Source organism: Manacus candei, unplaced genomic scaffold, assembly GCF_025592945.1.
Source record: "Manacus candei isolate 608988 ecotype Guabito, Panama unplaced genomic scaffold, ASM2559294v1 h1tg000017l, whole genome shotgun sequence".
NCBI lineage: Eukaryota > Metazoa > Chordata > Aves > Passeriformes > Pipridae > Manacus > Manacus candei.
The window spans coordinates 16,639,351-16,664,480 of NW_026138065.1; the positions used below are offsets into that span (position 1 = coordinate 16,639,351).

The 25,130-nt window shown below is 37.4% G+C and overlaps 1 protein-coding gene across 9 annotated transcripts in view; it reads right to left on the bottom strand.

Moving 5' to 3' along the window:
* The window catches only part of PPM1B (protein phosphatase, Mg2+/Mn2+ dependent 1B), a 62,324-nt gene that overhangs the window by 13,274 nt on the left and 23,920 nt on the right, over window positions 1-25,130 (bottom strand). For all 9 annotated transcript variants that reach the window (XM_051783765.1, XM_051783764.1, XM_051783763.1 and 6 more), the window contains 3 exons: window positions 22,342-22,486; window positions 7,615-8,478; window positions 5,621-5,738 (listed from right to left, as the gene is read on the bottom strand). In XM_051783765.1, coding sequence (XP_051639725.1) covers window positions 5,621-5,738; window positions 7,615-8,460 — 964 coding nt within the window. In that variant the 5' untranslated portion in view covers window positions 8,461-8,478; window positions 22,342-22,486. The remainder of the gene's footprint in view (window positions 1-5,620; window positions 5,739-7,614; window positions 8,479-22,341; window positions 22,487-25,130) is intronic.

Sequence of the window (25,130 nt, forward strand, 5' to 3'; positions counted from 1 at the left end):
TCCATAGTCTGTCTTTCCGGTATGCTTCAAGCCTTCCTCTCTCAGAGAAGCTCAGAAGCAGACTGTGAACTGAATAAAATACCCTGAAGATAGACAGCCTGTTCTCTTTGGAAAAGACAGCAGTTGGGAGTCTGTTTCAGTTACCTACCCATTGCAGTGCAACACATAATCAGAAGTTACGTGCCATAACGCCAATGCTTCCAAGGGATTCTGTCATGCTTTGGTGTGAGTAACACCTTGTATTCTCAAAGGCCTGAATCTCCAGTGCATAAACACTATGCCCATCATGCAAGCAAGGGGATATATAAGGGATATAAAATGTTATCACTTAAGTGGCCAAAACAGAACACAGAAGGGATGAGGAATTATTAAAAATATGGTATTCATTTTCAAAGCAGAAGTATGACACAAGTCAAGTCCAGCGCTAGTAAGTCCTTCTACCTTGGAAAAGAACTGCCTAAGCCAAAGCAAATCTTCCCACGTTCTTTTTCACCAAAAAAGGTTCACCAAGTTATCTGCAAATTGTAGTTGTATGCATGAATCATGTATTTTTAAGAGAGGATTTTTTTTTCTGAAAATCAACTAAGTTAAGGAACAGAGTGCCATTTCCTGTAGACACTGTCCTAGATAAAAACTCTTTCTTTGAGCCAAAACCCAAAAAGACTAAGAATGAATCCTCTCAAACATCATCCTAAAAATAATTTAGTCAGTCTGTATCTTGGCTACTATACAAAGATAAACAAATCCCTTAAATTTCTTACAGTTGATTATATTTTGGGTAACTGATCTGGAGCCTGCAACTTAAGCCAGAAGCAGCTACAATTTGAGTTTCTTAAGTTAGTAGAAAAGCACATCACCTACCTACATTATAGCCTTCATCCCAAGTTTCCTGGTATTTAAACCTCTCTTATGTCTATCACTTATCTAGAAAGCAAGTTATATACAGGCTTCTCTTAGGACTACTAAAATCAACAAAGTGCTTGGCAAGGTACTCACTCTGTATCAGGGAAACCTGTAGGAAAGCCCCCAATAGCAATCACTTGTAGAATGGTTATAATACCCTGTAACAAATAAGGCACTGTGCTTCTAAGTCCCAATTTTAAGCCAGCACCATACAATCTTTGCAATGAATAAGACAGGTACACTACTACTAGAAGTGATTAAGCACTGTTTTGTGAAACTTGATGTATATTATCATCCATCCATAAAGGATGAATCATGGCTACCAAAGGAAATGACAGCTGAATAACTATGCCCGAATCTTAGGATTTTGATGACTTCTTCCAGTCACATTCACACAAATTAGCCACAACTCCTCTTATAAACTGCATCCTTTTGTACAGTTCTACCTAGTTAGAAATAATTGTACTGCTATAACATAATTTTGCTGAGACCCATTTGACAGGAAATATACCTTTTGCATACACTACTTTTTATACACTACTTTTTACATCAAGAGAACAAGAGGAAAAGCAGACAAATAGCAAGAATTAATAAGAAAGGCTACAGAAGTAAGCAATTACTAAATATTAATGGAAGCATAAGTTTTTATATCTTCTTAAAAAGGAAGGAAAGCAATCATAGCTAAGGACTGCTGTTTCTTGGTACTGGAAATTTGTACTTTATATTGTATAACAACTTCTCAGGGAGTGCTGAACTGGACCATGAGCATCTTCTCTCCATTTCTAGAAGGTGGGTGCCAAATCAAAAATTCTGACTGAACTGAACATCATCTTTTTCTTTTCCTGATATTAGAGTAAATAATTTCATCCAGAATCTGTCCCCTCTCTTAAAAAAAAAGAAAAAAAGCAAAAAGCTTCCTAATAGAAAATCGAGAACAAAGCAAATGACCAAGCATAACCTTTATTTCATTACACATCAGTTAGCAGATAGGCACTGTGGATTTGCTTGACAAAGGCCACTAGAGAAAGAAACCACATGTTTTCAGAAACAGATTTATGGGCATTTGCAAGGTTTTCACCTTCATCTCTATGATGTTAAGAATAATCCTGCAATTAACTTTGCATTGCTAATATAATTCCAACACTCAAAGAATAATTTCCTGATATTATTATATATGTAAATCCATGAAAGTCCAGTACTTTAGTCCTAAAATACTTCTCACTGAAAGCCTTAAACACTTAACTCACAGATGGGCATTTTGAAAATTCAGCTAACATTGTATTTCCATTTTATATAACGCAAGTCCCCAACCAGACAGCATAACAAGTTCTCTATGTTGCAGCACCTCCTATCACACCCAGCTATTATGACAAATCAGTTTTATATACAGTATATATTCCACACATGTAAAATGCGTCATCCAACTCACTCTATTAACTGAGTATTTACTAATAAGACTGTTTAAGCCTACATTGATCACATGTCCCTATTTATGATTTGTGGGGTTAGTGTTTATTGGGTTTTGTGGGGTTCTGTTTGTTTGTTATTAACTGCAACTCTGATATACTCTTTCAAATAAACTGAAATATAACAGAGAACTGAACTGACTTTTGTGCCTAGTTTTCTCTTTATGTGACCAAACTTTGGATGTCTGAAAAACAGAGAAAAACAGAGAATGTAGCATTTGCAATTGGCAGTAAGAAAAGACTGACCCAGCATAACTTCACTACTGTTCAACACACCTGTATTACTAGTGGAAGGTGCCCTACCCATGGCAGAGAGGTTGGAACTACATGATCTTTAAGGTTCCTTCCAACCCAAACTATTCTATGGCTCTATGATTCTACTTTGGAGTTTGACCAATTAAATGACTCAAACCAGAAGCAGGGCTGTGCTCACAGTCATAAATGACTCAAGCACAAGCTACTGACTACAACCTCATTAAGTATTTCAGTATACTCTAGAACTGGCAGCTTTGGAATGTAGTTATCCACCTCCTGTCAACCTCAAGACCCAAACTAGCAAAAGAGCATTGGTATATAGTTCTTCCAATAGAAATCTCTTCCACTAGTAAACTCTGACTTGCTGAATATGCTTTTTAATAAATCTGTTACAGTAAAAGATCTCTTCTAGTATTGAAACAATAATTCTCTTTTAATAATTCCAGAAAGATCTCATGGAACTACTAACTCAACTCATTATACAAATATACAGAACCTCAGTATGCTACTTAGGAATGGACAAATACAAAGTAAAAATGCTACATGTGCAAGTATTAAATTGCTTTTCAACTGATATTTTTTTTCCACTTCTTTAAATCAAACAAAAGTATGTCTCAAACACAGCTTTCTTCTCCGAGCCAGAGCTTAAAATGCCCAAGTACAGTAGTGAAAAAAAAACAGTTGCCTAAAAGGTTTGATGGGTTAGTCCAGTCAACTTAAAATTTAAGGTCCACAAAAGAACAGAAACAATAGTCCATGCTGAATAGTGTACCTTCATTAAGGACAAACACCAGTGATCAAACTAAAATTGCTTCAGGAAGTCTCAAAGGATTTTATATTAAGTTCTAATATTGCCCTGATTTATATTAGTCACTTAATGAAAGACAAGAGTATCCAAGAGAACTCATAGCTTCTATTTTTGACATCTATCTTTGCAGCTGAGTAGTTCTAAGACAAGCTTATTTATTCAGAATATTTTTACTACAGGTATAAATAAAATTGTTATTGGCAATCAACCAAGTGGATATAACGTGTGGGCTGTTAACTTTTTAACAGATTAAAGAAAAATGTCTTTCTTGTTAACTTACTGTGTTCAAAGGGCATTATTTCCTTTTTGAAAGGAACAGTCATCGTCTAGAAAGGCATTTTAAACAAATCCATATTATCAACATCATAACATATCTACCAAGCTTTACATTTTTAGAATTAAGTTAGTTTAAACCCTTGAGGCACAGTTCTTTCATGCACTGTTTTCTAGACCATAATTAGTCTAAAGATGAATGCAAAACTGAGTAAGGTAGAAGTCCTCTCCTGATCAAAACAAGTTCCCATCTTCCAAAACTTTTCTTTACTACTCCAACACTTAAAATGACACTCTTCTCCCATTTTTTATTTTGGTTTTTAAATTAAAAAAATCCAACATATTTCTAAACAATTTTCCTCATGCTGCTTAGTGGTTTGAAACATTTTGCTAAAACTTCTCTCTATAATTTCTGAACTACTAATACTCAAGGCACAAGTGTGTAAGGTAAAAACTTCAGTCCAACAACCTTTTTCTTTTTAAATAAGAAGACTGTATCAAAATTACAATTTCATAGAATTTATTAATAATAGAATTTGTTAATAATCCGATAAATATTTCAAGTTCTTCTGAAGTCTGCTTCCTTTACTTTCTCTGGTTGTTGACAGAATTTCCTCAAATATGCTAACTATCATTCCTTGCTAAATACTTGACATTTAAAGGTCTTGCACTCTGTCCAATTAGTAGAACACTGAATGACACAGAGAACTCGTGCAGGAGAAAAAAAATTAAAAAAAAAAAAAAATCAAGAAGAGCTGAAGCAAACAGAAGTTCAAGCTTTGAAGCAATTTATTTCTCTGAAGCACTTAAGCTAAACAATCATTTTGAGTTATATTTGGAATGACTACATATCAGTTTAGACTACACACTCTCCACTGTTGTGGGGTTTTTATTGGAGCACGTAGTATTTAGTTAAATATGACAATGGAGCTAAAATTTTCAGTTAATCCACTCACTGATCACAAGTTATTTGACAGCTTTCCATTAATCTTAACATTCACTTATGAAAGCAATAAAACATACTGCAATTCCATTTATTTTTCACCTATTTGCCAACAGAGACGAGCCACCAAGAAGCTGGGAATAGTAACCTGTAACCACTGTGCACACCTGACTGCTGTCAGAGAAGGTAACTGCTCCTGGCTCTCTCCCAGAGCCCATTAACAGCTCCTGTACTCTACTCTGACACAGAAGGTAACAAGTATTTATCTTAACTAGTGTCATCTAGGAAGCCTGGGATGTAAGCCAAGTTCCAAGAAACATGCCTAGAGTTAGCATTTGAAGTGACCATTAGTGCTCTCTAATCTCAACAGAAATTACAAATAAGCAAACCATTTCAATTTACATCCCATTTAAACAAGAGGAAAAGACACCACACACAACAGCTGTGAGCTTGGAGATTAACTTGTATCTGAAGGCCTTCTTACATATATATCTAAATTTAGGTTTGCTACATCAACTATCTAGATTACTGGGACATTGACACAAAAACCCAGTACAGACTTTTCATTTTGTCAAAAACTTTCACAGGAAAGGGAAGAAATAGTACAAGTACTCCTTTAATATTTTATAAGGAGGACATTAGCAAGATCACCGTTTACTGAGCTGATATAACACTTTGCAAGTTTGGTAGTTGCGTTTTGACCTGTAAAGACAGCAGTAAAAAACCTGAAACTCACATTAAGAAAATGCTTGCAGAATACCAGGATAAACTAAGCACAAGGCCTAAAACACTTTTCCTGACAGACAAAAATTCAGAGTTGTAACCAGGTCTGAATTTGACTCAACGTAAGGCAGGAAAATGGCTTTCAAAGTTTTTGTTTTCATGCTGAAGATAGTTATGACACTATTGTGCTCACTATCACAATCAAATTGTTATTTGTTCACTATCTAGTGAACAAAATGGATTTCTTACCTTCAACCCGTGATTCCAAGTACTTATCCAACTCGGCATCTTTTTTCACTGCCTCATCTGAGACCTTAGGAGCATTTGAAAAACAAACTAATACGATACTCATGTTATCACGACTCCCCTACACGACAAAGAAAAAAAAAGAGAAGTTAGTACCTTTAATCTTATTTTTCATTTTTCTACTCTAATCACATTTTTACTTGTTCCAAATATAGCACTACATATAAACAGGGGAAAAAAAGAAGCCCTGCAAAAAAATTGTATTTTGATTAATAAGAATCTTTAAGTGTCCCAACGACGCTGCTCACTAAAATCCATTTTACTGATATTGATTGTATATTCTTAGTCTTAAAGTTAAGAATAATTAATGGACTTATTTACATGTCAGCCATTTAAAAATTCTATCAGTAAAGCAGGTCAGAAATTAGACAGCTGTGGAATGTTACCCTAAGCCTAATAGAAAAACAGCTCCTGTTGCAAAATGAAATGCAGAACACTCTCCTAGACTATTAGAACAGCTTAGCTCAAGCTACTGGTTTGTTTCAGTTGGAGGGCATTCATGTAAGCCATTACATTCATCACAAGTCCGTTTATCAGAATGCACCTGTCACAGCACCTTGAACCAAGTACAAAATATGAATTCGTTTAGTACAGCCGAGTTGACCCTACAGACTATGATGTGCTCAGAAACATCTGTCAATGGCTCTTTTAGGTACTAATTTTAATGCCAGTTCTTCACTAGTAAACTCTGATACCACTTTCCTGATCATACTTCATTTTCAATATTATAATTCACAGCCAAATTTAAAAACACAGTTCTAATTCTCTTACAAGGAGATCAAGCAGACCTATAAACTACTAGTTTATAGTTATATGCTAGTTTATAGCTTAACTTTTTTTTCTGTGTCACTGCATATTGTTTCTGTGTAAACCAAATCTACCAGATAGTTCTTATCATCTGTGACAACAAATCCTTCTCCTGAGGCAATTAAGTAGGAATGTGACATTAATTCCTTCAGAAATACTCAGGAGTTAGTCTGCATTCCCCTTTGTACGAAGCATATGGGGACACCTATCAGTTACTATTATGTGGTACAATTCACATCCTGAAGACAGAAGACAACATTCTAATATCGTTACAAACTGCAGAGATCTTGGATAGGACTTTGGAAAATAAACATGCAGTCACTGCTCAGTTTTACTGGAGTGACCATCCTTTAGAGTGACCATACTTTAACAAGGTTGGTTGAGTACTTGGTCAGACAAGCCACAGCATTTAAACCAATCATACAGGTATGGTATATGCTGGAAACCAGTAATATTTCTGAAAAAAAACCCAAACCACCTACTTACCCTTTATAGTTACCATTCTGAATTTTAGTATTTTCCTCAAAATTGCATGTTTGGTCTGTGGCCCAACAAAGGAACTCTATTTGCACTAGTAGGAGCTGCACTCTTCAGGAAATGCTGGAAACAGTATACCTGTTTAACATGTGTAGACCAACCCAGACTCGCCCCAAAAAAACTCTAAATTTGAGGAGTTCAAGCAAGCTCGGATGCAAAATAGTGCTTCTCCAACTCAGTTACAACGAGCTAAGGACATCACTTCAGATGACAGACAAACCCTACCTTGAGGAGGAGATGGTGCCAACACTGGTTTTAGGTAAAAGATACAAACACAACCCAACTTTAAAGAAGAAAAATTTCCACAAAATACTTTCCTCAGACTTGATTACTTTTATAAATACTGTATTTAGAATCAAAGTTTAGAGCTGGAACCATATGCAAACCTTTATTTTTGCAAATGCTATCACCTCTCCAAGCATAAAGGATGAGGTTGTATATTCTTCAGCAAGGATATATAGTCAAACTGGTACAGAACTTTGAGGAAAGGAAGATGGAGAAGTGGAACAGTAGGCCAGGAACTGCTGTTAACATCTGTACCCATCTAACCAGAAGATAATTTTAGAACAGCTGCTAGGAGAAAAGTTACATACCTTATGTAAACAAGTGTCCACTACCCAATTGCACACTTTTTCCAGGTCATCTGATACTTCAAGTCTAGACTTTACAAATTCACAGAGCTCTTCATTGCTCATTACATCCCAGATTCCATCACAAGCCAAGATGATAAACTCGTCTTCTTCTGCCCTTAAAATTTCACACACCTCAGGCTCTGGAGAAACAAGTTGTTCTGTAGGGCCTTTACCATCAACACATTTGTAGTCATAGTCCCCCAGAGCTCGAGAAACTGCCAATGAACCATTAACACGCTGAATCATTACACTGCCTCCTGCATTCTGGATTCGCTCTTTCTCCCTCGGGTTGCAAGGTTTGTGATCCTGTGTTGAAAAACAGACTTGTCCATTCCTATAGAGAACAGCACGTGAATCACCACAATTGATAAAGTATACATGCTCAGGTGAAATCATAACTCCCACTGCTGTTGAGCCACTTCTGTCCATCCCATTTCTGAGGTCTGAGAAATTGCGCATATACTCATCAATTTTCAAAAAGCCAGTTCTGATTCCACTCTTGACATTTTCCACTGAAGGTTCAAGAGCAGATCCAGGTTTTTCTGTCGCCCTAAAGTCTTCATTGTTAGTGATGTGTTCTAATAAGTGCGTGGAGCAATAATTTGCAACACGAGATCCTGCGTGACCATCATAGACAGCAAAAAAGGACCAGTCCTCTAAGCCATGGGGAATACCTACAACAGCTGTGTGAGCATCTTCCATTTCCACTCTCCATCCCTGCATACTGCTGAGGCCGTAACGCAAGCCATTCCCTGCACCATGAGCATTATGTTTCTCAGTTTTTGGTTTATCCAAAAATGCACCCATGTTTATGCAATATTGAATCTGGAAAACAGAGAAGAAAAGTCTTATTTATAAAACCACCACTCCATATAAGCTTTGTTCTCCCTTTCCTGTGTTTCTTCTTTATAAAACAAGTGATAAAGCATGTACATGTGCAAAAGTCAACAACTATGTTGGAGGAAAAATGAATTAATACATGACACAAATGAACTGTGAACTTACAACCCCCGTTTGCATTTTTAGTGTGAGTTTTTTGTGTGAGGTGCTGTCTTTTTCAAAGAACCACTTCATAAAATTTAAAGTATCTCCATATGAAGGCAGAATAGTTCACGTACCTTTGCAGCCCTGCCAATTTTGTCATCCTCTGCAGAAACTAATTTATGATGGAAAAATAACAATCATATCACTCCTACTCTTTTTCCAGTTTTATTATCACATGAAGAAAATAAAATTCATGTTCATGAATAAGAACTGACTACTTTGCATGTATTGTGCTACTTCTGTATCCTTGTAAGGAATGCCAAAAGTGACAATAGGGGGAACATAGACCATTTGCTAAAGGAAACAAGGCAGCAATTCCCACTTCAGTACGAGAAAAATTCCCACAGGATTTTCTTAACAAATTATATTTAGTCCTTTGTATAACACCATTTCAATTTTTACTAGAGAATCACAGAATGGTTTGGACTGGAAAAAACCTTACAGATCATCTAGTTCCAACCCCTCTGCCATGGACAGGAAAACCTTCCACAAGACCACATTGTACAAATCCCCATCCAACCTGGTCTTGAACAATTCCAGGGAAGAGGCATCCCCAACTTCCCTGGGCAACCTGTTCCAGTGTATCATCACCCACACAGTAAAGAATTTCTTTCTCATCTCTTATCCAAACCTACCCTCTTTCAGTTTAAAGCCATTACCCCTTGTCCTATCACTATACCTGGTCAATAATCCCTCACCAGTCTTCTTGTATGCCACCTTGAGGTACTGAAAGGCCCCTATAAGGTCTCCCCAAGCTTCTCCAGGCTGAACAACCCCAACCCTGAGCCATCCCTAAAAGACTGTCACATGCGATTTTAAGTTCAAAGATGCAGTGGTCTTGATGTTAAAATTTATTCAATTACAAGAGTTACAAGCTCTCTAAGGGAAGAAAATCATCCACAGAAAGTTATAAGTTTTTCAGAGTTTGAAGACCTATTTCAAAAATGTATGAGAAGAACCATCTCCAGTGAGCAAGTTTGCAGGTAAAATGTGAATAATCTACATTGAAGACTTAGAGAACTTCTTATTTCCTTTTCTGTATTAGACTCAGTTGTCCTATATAGACCTGGAAAACGATCTTGCACTTTACAAAGTTAACAGAGAATACATTCTTTAAGACACAGATCCAGAAACTCAGACACCACAACTTCTGATCATGCTAAAAATGACCACCCCTTTGACGTGAAAATCACAGCAACCTTCATCCAAAAAGAATTGGTGAGAATTCTGCCATGACTGACCCTGTTCTGTCAGTCATTAGGTCTCCGACACAGCAGTACCCACCAAGTCTGCAGAGCCGTGATAATTTAGTTCTAGTTTAAGAGTTTGTTACTAGGCCAGAAAGAGGTTCTGCCATTCCCCTCATCTAAACACCTTTTAAGTATACACAGGACTACACACAGATAATTCAAACTTCACACTACCACTCTACCTCAATGATCTCTGTGAAGTGCTGAGGACCCCCAATATTAGAGGCCTCAACAGCTTATGCCTCTTTAAACTGTCTCCCACTCTTAGTTTAATACAAATTTTGACGAACTTCCCCAAATACTGCAGCAACTCTGTACCTGGTTTACTTTTTAGTCTAGTTTTACTGTCTTAGTCCAGGTTTAATGGCCTTTGATTCAAGTGCTACTAACATTATGCAAAAGGAGCAATGTGGTTCTGTGAGAGACTGAACATCATGTAACTTGATTTACTTTTATTTTGGGAGGAAAAAAAAAAAAGGTAGGGGAAGCACCTGGCTAAGCTAAATCAGCTGTGAAGTGCCAGAATCTAAACAGCTCATGTTTGAGTACTATGCTATGTTCTACTTACTGATCTTCAAGTTATCTATTTTGACATGGAATAAAACACTGATGGGACTCCAGGTTTAGAAAGATTTGCTGGAGAAGATGATTTCTGAAATAGCCACTATGAACTGAGGTTTTACATGGACAGTACAAATGCTAATTAACACTGTGCAACTGCCCTGTCCAGCTGAGTCATGAGTACTACCAAGAGTTCTAGTAGTACCATTTATTAGGGAACTCTACACTTGTGTAATTGTAACTGTCTATGTATTAATCTTCTGCTATCAAGTCTGATGTTACCATACACAAGTCTTGTACTTAGGAAACTGTCTTATGTAGCTATTAAAGGAATTTTGTGACACCCAAGATACTATTCTGAGATTTTTTTGCTCTTGAAATGGGGCATTTTATGTACAAACCCAAATCTAACCTTCCCAAAATACTTTTTGTACTTTTAACAACTTTAAAAGTCATTAAGCCCTGTCAAACACATGCAAGCCATTCTAAACTTCCCTTACCTTCCTCACCATTTCAATTTTATTACATTATCTAAAGAATTCCACACATAAGAAACCACAAATATTTTCTTTATTCCTTATCTCTGTATTTACCATCCACTGGCCTCTAATTATATTACCTAGGAGAGCAAAGATGATGAAATGGCTACACAGTGTATGTTGTTGTAAGCTTCACACTGTATGCAGTTTGCAAGTGAAATTAGTAAGGTACATTCTATTCACAATTATTTTGTATCATTATTTTTCCTTCTTTATTCAAAAAGAGCATTTGCAACACTGTGAATCAGTGGAAGCGACACACAAAGGGTATTTCATCACGGAGATACACAGCCAAAACTATTCACAATCCTTCCTCTAGAAACATCTGATTTTGCTTTGGAAAAGAACCCCAAACAAAAAATAATCTGTGTCAAATGGTGTCATAAAAGCAAAGTAAGGCAGTTCAACATACCAGTACAAGTGTTTTCAGTAAACAAGTGAAAATACAAGTGAATACAAGTGAAAACACTTGTATTGGTATGTTGAGCTGCCTTACTTTGTTCTCAGTTAAGAGCTGAACAAGTTCCACATAGTTTAATAGTTCAAATAACATCAGTAAAGGAGACTCATGCAAGGATTCTAATAGCTCATGATCACCTATTCACAAATTACACACAATATAAAGCTATTTTATAAGCACATAAAAACATTTTTACTAATAAATCTGTAATAAAGGACTGAAATTCTAGACCTCCTCCAATAAATGGTAGACATCCTCCAATACTTCAGACCTTCTATGAAACTCCTCTAATTGAGTAAAGTACATCCTTTTGATCTTGAGTTCTTAAGATCAAAAATGTGGAAGAAATCATATGACTGAGTAAGGAAAAAGATCAAAACCTATCTAGTTGCAGAAGCCTGTGAGTTCACTATTGACTGTTGTGTTTTATATATGTAAAATAAAAAATACTATTTAAAAAAAACACACCAAATGCATTTTTCATACCTTAGAGCTTTACCTATTTCATAAGTAGCTTTGCTTTTTTACAGCTCAGGAGGGAGGAAAAAAAAAATATCATACTATTCAAGATTATGTTCTTAATGTTTGAAATATCCCATTTCCTACTGCAGATCTTTAATAAAGGATGCAGAGATTGACTTGCAATCAGTAAGAAATCCTTGCAATCAGGAATCAACTTGTGTCCTTTGCCTCTTAGGCTTTTATCACACATCTCTGAGAAGAGCATAGCCCTACCTTCTCTGTACCTCCCATTACAGTGTTGGAAGACAGCTTGGCCTTTTCTTCTCCACACTCTAGAAACTCAGCTCTCACCTCTCCTCATACATCACATGTTCCAGCCCCTAAGTAAGAGAGTTGTGCTCTGCTCCACTATGTCTGTGCCTTTCCTGTAATGGCAGGCCAACACTCCACACTGTATTCCAGATGCAGCCTCATGAGTTCCAAAGAGAGGAAAAATAATCACTCCTCCCAAAATGCCGGATACAGCTTTTCTAATATGGCCCAAACTTCCACCACTACAGACACACTGCTCTCTAATGTTCAACTCACCTGCCCTTGTTCTCCACCAGGACACCACGGTTCTTTTCTGCAAAGCTCATTCCTAGATAGTTATCACACAGCCTGTAGAGAGGCACAAGGTTTCTTTATTCCAGCTACATGATTTGATTACCATTCCTGAGGTTACCATCAAACTATTTATCCAGCCTACCAACACCTATCCACTGTTAAGGCCCACCATTGGGTCTATGGACCACTCCCCCAACATGGTATCAAACATTTTAAGAATTAATACCCTCCCGGTATCCAAGTTCTTAATGAAGACTTCATCATGCTTCCACTCAGTCAAAATATCTCAACACTTCGTGAGGAACTCAAGGCATTAAGCCCCAAACATCTTTGTAGAGCAAGATTCAATCTTGAGAGAAAACATAGTCAACAGAAGAACAGATGAAGCGTCCACCTTCAAGCCAGTAATTCAGTTGGTTTAACCAATACATGTAAACTTAAAAATTCAGTACCCTTCAGCTTTGAGATTTAATCTCTAAAGATCTCATTTTTAAACAAAATTTAATTGTATAACACATCAGTTTGAGAAAACAACTTAATTTCCTTGTGGTGAAAATGTTTACCTCACACAAAATCACTAGTTCAGATTTTGAAAATTTGGATGACCCTATCTACTGCAGTTCCCAAACTTTCTCGGAAATGCAGAAGGACTTAGTTCTCATCCATGCTCCACACACTAGTCTTGAAAACTGTATATATTATTCAGATCAAGAATAAAAACCTAGGATTCTCTTCTCCCAACAGTCTTCCCAACTCCAGGAAAAAGGCAAAAGACAAATAATTAAAATTTAAAAAAATCTATTGCCTGGCAAAGACCAATAATCACCAAGGCTCAAAGGATTTTGGAAGGCCTTTATAAAGGAAGAAAATATTGGCCTTTGCCCCTCTCTGGCAATGAATAAACTAAATCTGATCAATACACTGCTAAAGCAGAGGCTCTAACTACTGCTCTAGCTTTACATCAATAGCTAAGCCATTTCCAAGAGAGTTCAGGGCAGCAAGTCCCTAACAAAAGCTGACATCCATTTCCCAGGGCAAAAACCTAACCCTAGGCTTACTTCTCTACAATCCCAATATACATTCTTTGATGTTTCCTACCTGATACAAATCCTACCTGAGGTCCTTATCTCATATACAAGCAACAGAAGCAATAATTCAGGCTCAGGAAACCAAAGATATCTAGCATTTTGAGGTACGGAAGTACAAATACAGAAGTCATGTCCTCTGACATGCAAGAAGAATTCATGACCAATATCCTTTTTGCTCCAGCTACAGTCAAGATTTTCTTTGGTATTAGATCAGCCATATAGTAGAGGGTCTTAAAGTCACATCTGTGTATACACTTGCATTTATGTTTAAGAGACAAACAACTATACCTGCTACTTATAAATTGGCAAATGGTTCTTGCTCAGTTACAGATATTCACGATTTTCTACTATATCATAAGGGGAAATAGGCAGCTATTTTAAATGAAAAGCTTGTTCCTTTCCATTTTGATTTATATTTGACAGGCAGAAATACTTCCTTGATGGCTGTAATGAAGGCAGCTGTCCTGATTCAAGCTAGGATAGAGTTAATTTTCTTTCTAGTAGCTGGTATAAAGTTGTGGTTTGGATACAGTATGAGAATAATGTTGATAACACACTGATGTTTTTAGTTGTTGCTAAGTACTGTTAGCTATACTAAGTCAAGGACTTGTCAGCTTCTCATACCCTGCCAGCAAGAAGGCTAGAGGGGCACAAGAACTCAGGAAGGAACACAGACAGGACAGCTGGTCCAAACTGGTCAAAGGGATATTCCATATCACATGACATCATAGTCAATATATAAACTGGGAGGAAAGTTGGCCAGGGGCTACTGCTCAGAAACTGGCTGGGCCTTGGTCAGCAAGTGGTGAGCAATTGCATTGTGCATCACTTGTTTTGCATATTTTAATTCTTTTATTATTAAAATTTTCTTCCTTTTCTGTCCCATTAAACGGTCTTTAACTCAACCCACAAGTTTTCTCACTTTTATTCTTCTGATTCTCTCTCCCATCTGACTGGAGCTGGGGTAGTGAGTGAGCAGCTGTGTGGTGAGTAGTTGCCAGATGGGGTTAAACCACAACAATCATTTTTGGTGCCCAACACAGGGCACAGCAGGTTGAAATAATAATAAATCTGACTAGAACGCATCAGAAGAAATTTGTTATAAGCATTCATTATATTAGTTTAGTCACTGGTCACAATGGTGATGTATTTGCTCTCAAAGTTGGTGTGCTTGTTTGTAAAGTTGCAGTACATAATACTTTACTTTACTTGTATATATTGCCCCATGTGCTGTTTATCACCCATGGGAACTGGCCTCAGGTTATCATGTTGTTGTATTCCATAACACTGTCTAATAATACGACAAAATTGTTGGTCATGAAACTAATCTGGTATTTGTACTCAGCACTGCCGACATCTCCAGACTTCGGGAGCCATCTATAGGAAACTATTACTAATTACAACTTTTACCTTTTCTCCTCAGAAACCCAATCCATGGGGGAGACTGGTACCATCTTCCCCTTCTCCTCCAGGCTAATTAAAACAGTACTTGAGAATTTTTAATATCCTTGGGATGTTGAAGCTAGCATTCCTATTGCTATGTCTTCTGGACATGTTCAAGACGTTGTTTAGGGGTAAATGACTATTTCAGAGCCATACAGAGATCCGCCCTGAGGCTGGACAGTAATAAGTGGGAGGGTGTATGGGCAAATGCCTAGGACAGGGGGCACCTTCAGTGCTTTGGAACTTCAGCACTAAACAAGCACAAAATCTGGAAAAACTATGCTGTCACCCAGATAATACCAGAGACAATAAAAGTCAGGCAATGTGCTAGGGCTTGGCCCAGGCCTCCTGAGCCCTGTTCAACACTACACAGTACCTCTGAGGGCAAAAAAAGCCTCTGGATCTGATGGCAAAATGACTGGCACAGCAGCTACTCCAACGCCAGTGACAGACATTGTGGCTAAACCAAAGCACCAACTTCTGTCTGTACCATACTACTATAGACAAGGAAAGCGAGCTCATTTAGAAGGGATGAAGAAGCAGGGTCATCACAAGAAGAGGCAGTGGAAGAGGTAGAACTCATAAAAGAGACAGTAGCCATCTCATGTTTTGGTTAACAGCACACCCCTGAGTGAGTTGTTAAAGATTTCAGCCATCAGCCAGGTAAGGACATGATCACCTGGCTGCTCCAATGCTGGAATAACAGGGCCAGTAGCCTGGAATTAGAGGGTAGGGAGGCTAAGCATCTGTGATCCTGTTCTACAGAAGAGGGCACTAACGGAACAATTGGAAAAGGGGTACCAGCCCTCAGCCCCAGGAAGCAACTCCTGCCAGGTATGAAGGAAAGGTATCCCTTCACTGAAGATGTTATGCTACCCAGGCAAGTGGACTCACTTCAGCAGAGCTCACTGCCATATGGTCAGTGCAGACTAACAGTAGACTATCCCAGCCTGAATGAAGTCATGCCCCCTCCGAGCCCAGCCGTGCCAGACACGCTGGAACTTCAATATCAAGAGGAGTCAGAGGCAGCCAAGTGGCATGTCAACTGATAGCACTAATGCAGTTCTCAACCCCTTTGGCAGCAGAGTGCAGGCCATCCAGTATACCTGGAATTGACAGGTGGAAACACAGACCTACCATTTGCCATGGACTGATCCAGACTGTACTCAAACAAGGCAAAGCTCTAGAACACCTAATACATTGATGACAACATTGTGTGGGGTGATACAGCAACAGAAGTTTCTGAGATAGTGAAAAAATAGTTTGAATCCTTCTGAAAGCTGGTTTTGCCATAAAACAAAGAAAGGTCAAGAGACCTGCACAGGAGATCCAGTAATCACCCACAGAATTGCACTTGCTCAAGGATCTGGGTGCACATGGTGGGTAATGCAGAAGGACAAGGAAGTCCAATGTGTACCTCAAGGGGATTTGATTCTGGGTAAGGACAGGCAATGATGTGAATCATAGTATGTTATTTGCTATATAATATTGTAAGTCATCGCTATTACAGCGATAATAATCAAACATAATAATATTAAATAATGTTAAATAATAATCAAGCATATTATAGCAGAATTACTCAGATTAATGAAGAACAAATTTTGATGACAGAACTAGACAAGTGCAGCAGTGATGGTTTTAGCATGAAACAATCCAACACTACACATAATCTCTCCTACCATGACAGATGAAGCCCAAAGTCATGGACTAAATAAACTCAACAGACATTGTGGAGGGATGGCCCACAGACTGATAGAAAAGAGTATCATGGAATGATATCTGTGTGAATTTATCAAAAGAAAGGAAAGGTGACAGTGATTACTTGGGATGTACTGGAAAGTGTGGGACCTGGGTATGATGCAAATGGTATAGAATCCAACCTGTTTTCAGATCGGATAGAGTCAATTAATTTTCTACTAGTTGGTACAGAATTGTGTTTGGATACAGTATGAGAATAATGTAGATAAACACACTGATGTTTTTAGTTGTTGCTATGTAGTGTTTATACTAATTCAAGGACTTTTCTGCTTCTCATACCCTGCCAGCAAGAAGGCTGAAGGGGCACAAGAAGTTGGGAGGATACACAGGCAGGACATTATTTTTTTCCTTCCTTTTCTTCCCCATTAAAAAGTCAGTATCTCAACCCATGAATTTTCTGACTTTTATGATTTGTTTTCCCATCCCCCCTTGGAGAGTGAGGAGGGGGAGCAAGCAAGCAGCTGTGTGGTGCTTGGTTGCTGGCTAGGGTTAAACCATAACAGCAACCAACACATAATTAGATTACAAAGGTCTAAAAGCCATAATCAAAGTTCTTATAGATACTATAAAGTAATTTTCAGATCACATGTCAGCTTCAAAGAGAACATCAGAACTAAACTAATACCTTGATGGTCAACAGTCCCAAAGGCAATAATGTATCTTTTCATAATATGAGAATGGTCCAACATCAATCTTTTGGGCTTAGGTCATAAAAGTGTACTGTAAAATGTCTTTTCCTCAGAAGGATTCACTCAACAGGCTAGTCATTTTTAATAAGTCAGTGCTGTGGAAAACAAACAGCGTCAGAGTTTCCTGTTACAAAACACATGTGCTCCTGCTATAAAAAAAGAATGACGTTTCAACAAAAAAAATGCTGCACTAGATATTAAAGATGTAAATGACAAATAAATAATCAAAGCATCTATGACAAACATTTTCAAAACCCATTGAAAGTGCAGGAAGAAATAACTTCTCTGGCTTAAGTTAAAAAAACAAATTTAGTCTTGGTAGAAAGCTCATCTGCCTCCATCTTCAGTCCCTCACTAGTGTGTATTACGTGCACATGCAGACTTCTATGCCGTACATGTGTCTACACACTGTAGACAGTTTTGAAATTCATAAAGATCCTCTTGTCCTGGTTTGTGCCTCTTCAATTTACAGAAGAAATACTGATATTTTACTCATCTTGTGTTCACTTACAATATACTATTACTATACTATTACTATACTCATAGTATAAATAGATAGCATAATGTATGTATACTATATGCAAATTCATTTGATGAGTGAAATCAGCTTTAAGGATCTTGATTTTTGATCCCAGAAAACTTGGTCTCACTTCTTATTTACTGGCATTAAAAATGCTGGCATTATACAAATTTACATTAGGCAAACTGTTACTGAAGCTCTGAGCAAGAGCTCTACTTGAAGCTTGGCTGTAACAACTACTCTACGTAGCCACAAATACTGGCAAAGTCAAACAGAAATGATTGTAATCTAACAATAAGATGTGAATATTTTGCTTCCAAGTAAAAATGAACTACATAAAAGAACAGTGATTACCCCATTCATATGAGGTTTATTTTTTTGGGGGGGTGGGTGGGTGGATTGTTTTTAAATAATCTGTGGCCATAGGAGTTGTGTTTAGGAAGGATCTCAGCTGACCAAAGATATTGACAGAAAGAAATTAAGCACCACTATAAAACTTAAATATAGAGCCTATTACCAAAAAACTTTTCCTGCCAGGGTATCATGAAAGAAGCCCAAAAGGCTTTTAAACCAGGAATTTCAAAAAATTTTTCAAGTTATCCCCATCATCAGGTAGCATACATGCTTAGGAGCTACAGTTGTAGTTTTGAAATGAATTTCAGCATCTCCATTGTTACAACAGTTGAGGAAAAAGAAACAGTAACAAAGACAAACAAAACACAACTTTCCCTACCACTACTTTTCAACCAGCAAGTTACAAAGAATGTACATTACTTTGAGAATGTACTTGAGCTACTTTAAAAACTGGCCTGGAGCTACAAAACCACCACAGGCACAATTTAGCACTGTAGATTCACATCTGTAATCAATGTCAGTAGCACCACCTGAAAACATTATCACTTCTGCTCTGCCTCAGCTACTCACCACCACATTGTGCCAGCAATTTCTTTTCTTTCAGAACTGCTGGCTGAGATGTTTTTGCCCTTACTCTTTGAACTGTTTCACTGAAGAAGTGCAAAGTTAGCTTTAGTATTTTGAAACTTTGTGACTTTGACTGCAGTGGGTTTGGAAGCCAGAGCTTAGACAGCAGATCCAAGGGGGCTGTAACCTTCAACAGAAAAGATTGAAAATATAGAAAGGAGCACCAGGAGTGCACCTTTTGAGCTATGCTGTTAACACCAGAAAAACACATATGCTTGTGGCCTTTTCAGAGGTTTATTTTATATTCTGTTTTCTTGCATCTTACTAGAACATGGGTGAAGCTACCTAACTGCAGATCTTCAAGCTCAGCTTATGCAGCAACTATGTGTCTCTCATGGATGAATTGCACACTTCTATGCTGAAGCTTCTTATTTTTCTGGAATGCAGCTTGGTACATACAAAGTTAGAGATCATACCTCAGATACTCAAGATGAACTTCACAAAAAACCTGGAAGGGGACTCTGAATCTGCCTTTCTAATCACAGCATATAGTACAAAGTCACCAGTGTCCAGGTTGATGTCTTTTTAGTCAGGAAACCTTTATCAGGCAGGTTCCCTTTTATTCACATTGCAGAAGTCAAATTCACATAGTTTTGGGGTCAAATAAAAACTTTAAAAAACATGCAGTGCTTTTCCTAGTTAACTACCCAGAATTTTGTGCTTGCTAGTGTGACTTCTGATAACAGCCCTTAGTTCACATTGTACCACTGCCAGAGACTTAACCAAAGAAATCTGCAGTGTCATTCTCAGTAAGAAAGACTCTACTGTAGTCAGTGTCTTAATTAGTGTCACTCATCTTGGGTCTTCAGGTAACAACTTCAGTTTCTTTACCAAGACTTCCTCCAAACACTACAAAGTCTGGGAAATTCAATCCCCTTTGTAATCTGCAAACAGTTTATCTGAGTTACAGAGTTACAAAAAGTGATACATAAGATACGTAAACACCCAGGTTGTTTCACCAAATACAACAAGGCTGGGCCTAGACAATGCAAAGCAGACTACTGCTGCCAGCACCTGCATGGGACCAGAATGAAGGCTAAAGTCTTTAAGAGTCAAGGTAGCTCTGCATAAGCCACCATTCATGCTCTTCTACCATTTTCTTGGAGTAGAAATTTGGTGCATTGCCATTTCAGTGAAATGGGCCTACCTGGTTAATTCAGATATTACCTGTCCAGGCTTATTAATCCTGGAGTCACATTTTGTCCTTAACTCAAACCCTGCAGCTCAGTATGGCTTTATTATACCACCCAAAGACTACACGGTACTGTTGCTTATCTCTCCTGACTATATTGTCACAAGATTTACATCCTATGATATTAACTGAAATTCTTTCTGTTTGCCCATATCTGCTCATATTTCCTTAGCCAATAAGAATGTTCTCACTTCTTTACTGGGCTGTTCAGAACAGATGCACATGTGGCCCTTGGATACTACAAAGCACTGACCAAGTATAAAAGTGATCCTACACTACCAAAGTTTATAATTATTTCTATGCAGAATCACTGTTTTGGTTCTCTAAATTCAGTAAGAGACCAATTATTTTGAGTGTAAATTTAGCTTGGTCCTTCTTAATCATCAATACAACAAACAGCAGCCAGGTTTTTGTTAAAGAAATAGCACCTCAGATTTTAAGAAAGAGAACCAAAGTTTATCCGATACACTACTGATATTAAAACTGAAGAATTTTACTCATTAACATGAAGAGCATGTCACTAGGCATGAGTTCTCTCTTATTCTAAATTTAGGCTTTTCAGATAATTTTTCTTACCTCCTTCAATTTGTTTACAGAAAGTTTCAGACAACCTTTGGTGATAATAAGGCAGCAATGAATCATCAATTCATATAATCAATAAATTGTTCCCAAACAGGTCTGAAAGACCAGAATAAGGATTCTGCAACAGGTCTGCAAAACCACAGTAAAGCAATACACCTTTATTAACATAATTGAGGGATGACTTCTTGATTCACACAGAAATCTGAGGAAGCTGGACACAAGGGTTGGGCTACATGAATACTAGAGGTCCACTCAAATTAAGTCTGACTGGCACAGTATAAGAAGAGTTGTGCCTTTTTTCAACATGTTACATCACTGCAAAATAAGTATGAGCATTCGATCAACACGACACTAACAAAGAAACCCTCAAAACAAACCACGTTTGAACCCTTCTTTCATTGTAGCAGAACAATCAATGCCACCTCCTTGGCACAAACCTGTCACTGACTTATGACCCTATGCATTATTGAACTTCAGAGTAGGACACATTAGACTGCTTCATAACAACAGTCCAGACTCTTGCCTGCCACTATTGACAAGTGGCAAGCCACTCTATCAAAGACACCCAAATGCAAAATCAAGATTGAAAGACCTTCACTTGATCATGATTCTGCAGATTGGGCACATGCAATAAAGCCATTTCACAGACAGTCTTCAAAACACATAGTCCCTGTTTAAAAACCGAAATAAATCTTTCAGAAACATAAAAACCAAAATATGCAATCTCTATCACAGGTATTTGTGGAGGATGTGGGGTTTCTTTCCATTACTATAGTTTTATACCACTGAATTTATAATTTTTTTTAAAGTAGTCAGAGTAAAAGAACATTGACTTTTAGTTCCCTACACACAGGTTCAGAAGAAGGTGACAGAGTACGACCAGTTATCTCCACCATTGTCAGACAAAGTTAATGATAGAAAACCAGCAGTCAAAACATTTTCACTGACCTGGAAAAAAGACATCAACCTTTACCCTTGAAAAGGTGATTCAAGAGCTGAAGCTACAGGGGACCTTGTCAAGAAATTTAGAGATTTTCTGTAACTGATTAAAACAGGTAATTTAAGCAGTACTGCTGCTATCAGTGCTCTTACAGAAATGCAGACCTTGTGGGGAAAAAAGCCACACGCAGACAGTAAGCTGATCCCAACACAGCGGCAAAACATAACTTTTTTACTGACACTGTACAGTCTTCTGTGTGAGAACATACCTTCCCCAAAATCTGGGTCAGCACACATTTTAGGTGGTGAAAAATTACATTTCTTCCCTCAATTAATTAACAGTGCTTTGTATAACAGAAAGAAGTTATACCTGAAATTATATTTCCTCCTATTAAAAAATAGCATTAAACAAAATTCAAATACATCTAGAGAAGAAAAAACACATAATTTTATCCAATATGCTCTGAAATTTCTGTTAATCCACGGTCAATTACAAATTGCAAATTAAAACACAGTCAAAGTAAAAGCAACTATATGTTCTCACAAATTTCAAAGTGGCATAATTTGTTCTTACCTGTAATTGTAACCTTGTCAAGGTTCTAGTTCAGTGCTGTAAGAATTAGTTTACATTCCTGCTGCCAAGAAGCACATAACAGAATGACTTGCAAAACCTTGAGATAACAGTACAGGACACAACATCTGCTTTATTTTGATATTTCCTAGAAAGAAACAAAGGAAGCAGTTAGCTACTCCAGATGGTGCACAACAGATTTATACATTAATTTTTTCGTGAATATAACTTTTTCCTAAATAGAAGTGCTTGAACTAAAGCTACACCTGGATGTCAGAAGACCTTTCAACACACTCTCTAAATGTCACATTCAAGATTCATGCTAACAAAGTATCAGATTAAATTCTTCCCTATTTCCTTCACCAACACTGACAAGCACTTAAAAAGTCTTCAGCCAACTACCTGCCATTCAAATCCCTAAATTCAGTAACAGAAGGAATAGCTTTTGCATGCCTCCTAACATCACTCTGCTATTTCTTAATTTTATTCACCTACTCAAATGACAGAGTACACTCCTTGAGTGCTTGATAAGACTTAAACCCACCATGTAATTTCTAAGCTTTTTATTCTGCATGGTTAGATGTAAAAATGCACAAAAGTTTAAAACAAAAATAATAAGCTTCAATTGCAAATGTATTTCAGGTCCTCTGAAATAAGAATCATTATATTTCTTTAAAAATAGTTTCTATAAAATTAACCATAAATTCAGCTTGAAATGTAAAAGTAGCAAATAACTAAGAATTCAGATGTGTGGATGTACAAAAGCATCTATCCATTGTTTTGAACAGGATGCAAATGCCCAAACTCCTTCATGGATCAGGGACTACATATTTAATCTTATAAACCACTGCATTTTACAAAAGTTACCATGACAGTACACTACCAGTAAAAGGAATTATTGCAGGAAGAATTCTGCATAACAGCCAGCTCTGTCTGGGGCACGAGGGAAATACAAGCCTTATTGTGACACTGAAGATTTTAAACTGATTACAGCACTCTGATGAGCTGAATGAGTGATAAAGAGGATCTACTGCAGGTCTTGACTTTAAGCCCACTGATCGAAGAATGGAGCTGTGACATTTCATTATGGCTTGTCTCTTTCAAACACTAAATAGTGCTTTTCAACTACCAAAAAGTGTCATAAGCACAAAATTGCTAAAAAGGACTGCTTTGCTACGTTTGAAGAACTGTAAGGGTTCAGTAAGTTTTATGCTCATAACTTTTACACTGCTGTAAGCCCTGTATTTTCACCAACATTCTCTCAGGCACTACAACAGGATGGATGGTTCGAGGAACCAAACTAATTCAGAAAAATTCAATTATTTTCTGCCACTTGAGGTCTCCGAACCAGCTTAGGAAATGCAGGATCAGACAAATGCCAATGACAGAAATGCAGAACCAGGAGATGCTGCCAATTCAGATTTGTTCAGAGTACTGTGAAACTAGACCTTAAGAAGCATCCACTAAATCATTAATGAACACTAAAAAAGTTCTAAAAAAAAAAAAAAAATCTACTAAATCACTATATTGGACTACACGGCAAAAACCCTCCCCAAGAAGTTAAAAAGTTTCAGTAAAAATGTTGTTTCCAGATCCAAGAACTCTGGAGAAAAAAACAAAACATAGAAAGTACGGACTCACAAAGTTGCACAAAATAGTTGAACTCCCTCCTCCTAAATACAGGTTGTTCTAGGGCACAGACACAAAACATGTGACAAGAACGCAGCTCCCTCCATGCACTGTCTCCCACCTTCAGAAGATCCCCCCAACTAGGAGAGTACAGGGTGTTTGCACAATGAAGTGTTCAGGAGCCTCAGTGCTTCTGATGTTACTCCAGTGGCCTTCAGAAGAGAAGAACTCACAAAAGCAGCCCAGAAGATAAGCATTGTGCTTTTCAGAAGCAAGAGACTTGACCCCTCCCAAATGCTACTCTACAGAGGATGTGAGAGAGAGCATTCCTTAGACAGGGATGACTTTTAGCCAGGAGACAGGTTGCTTACAGTAGGGCAGATTCAAAACAGGTATTTTGGGCTAAGAGCATTTTTCTCCAGGATATGCTTCTATTTATACAAATTCTATCTATACATATAGCTATAAACAAGTGAGAAATACAGTATTCAGTGTCCCAAAAGACAAAAGCAGTTTAAGATACATACTCCACTCCACCCCTGAACATAGCACAAAGAGGGGACATTACTTCTACTTAATTCTGCACAGTGGTGACTCTTATCTCTCCAAATAAGCTCCACACTTTTTTCCTTCATATGACATTTAAACTCATGATATAGCTTTGGGATAACAAGCTATCCAGCCCCTAATAATTTTTGTGCAAAAAACAGTCACATGCACAAATGCAAATGTTTTGTCGAGATTGCTCATCATAAACTATATCACAAGAATAAAGTCGAATGTTTCTTATTAAAGGCTTAACAAAATTACAAGATGTATTAAGCATTTTATTTGAGCTACTTAAATCTTTGGAGTATGTAAACATAAATACAATAAAAATAATTGAGTAGGACTAGGTCAGTTCAGTAAACTTTTTTGCTACTAAGACACCAGCACCCTATAGTAGAATAGTTTTTAATTAAGCAAAACTTAAATATTCCTTGGCTAATAAAGAATTTGAATTTCACCACATTTACAGTATTTGCTTCAGAAGGTAAAGACCATACAGCTAAAGTCAACATAAGTAATTCATTGCTAAAGAACTAAACCAAATATTCCAAAATAAGCACATGAAAAAAAAAATCCAGAGAGATTTGAAAAACCCTACCATATTATTTTACAGA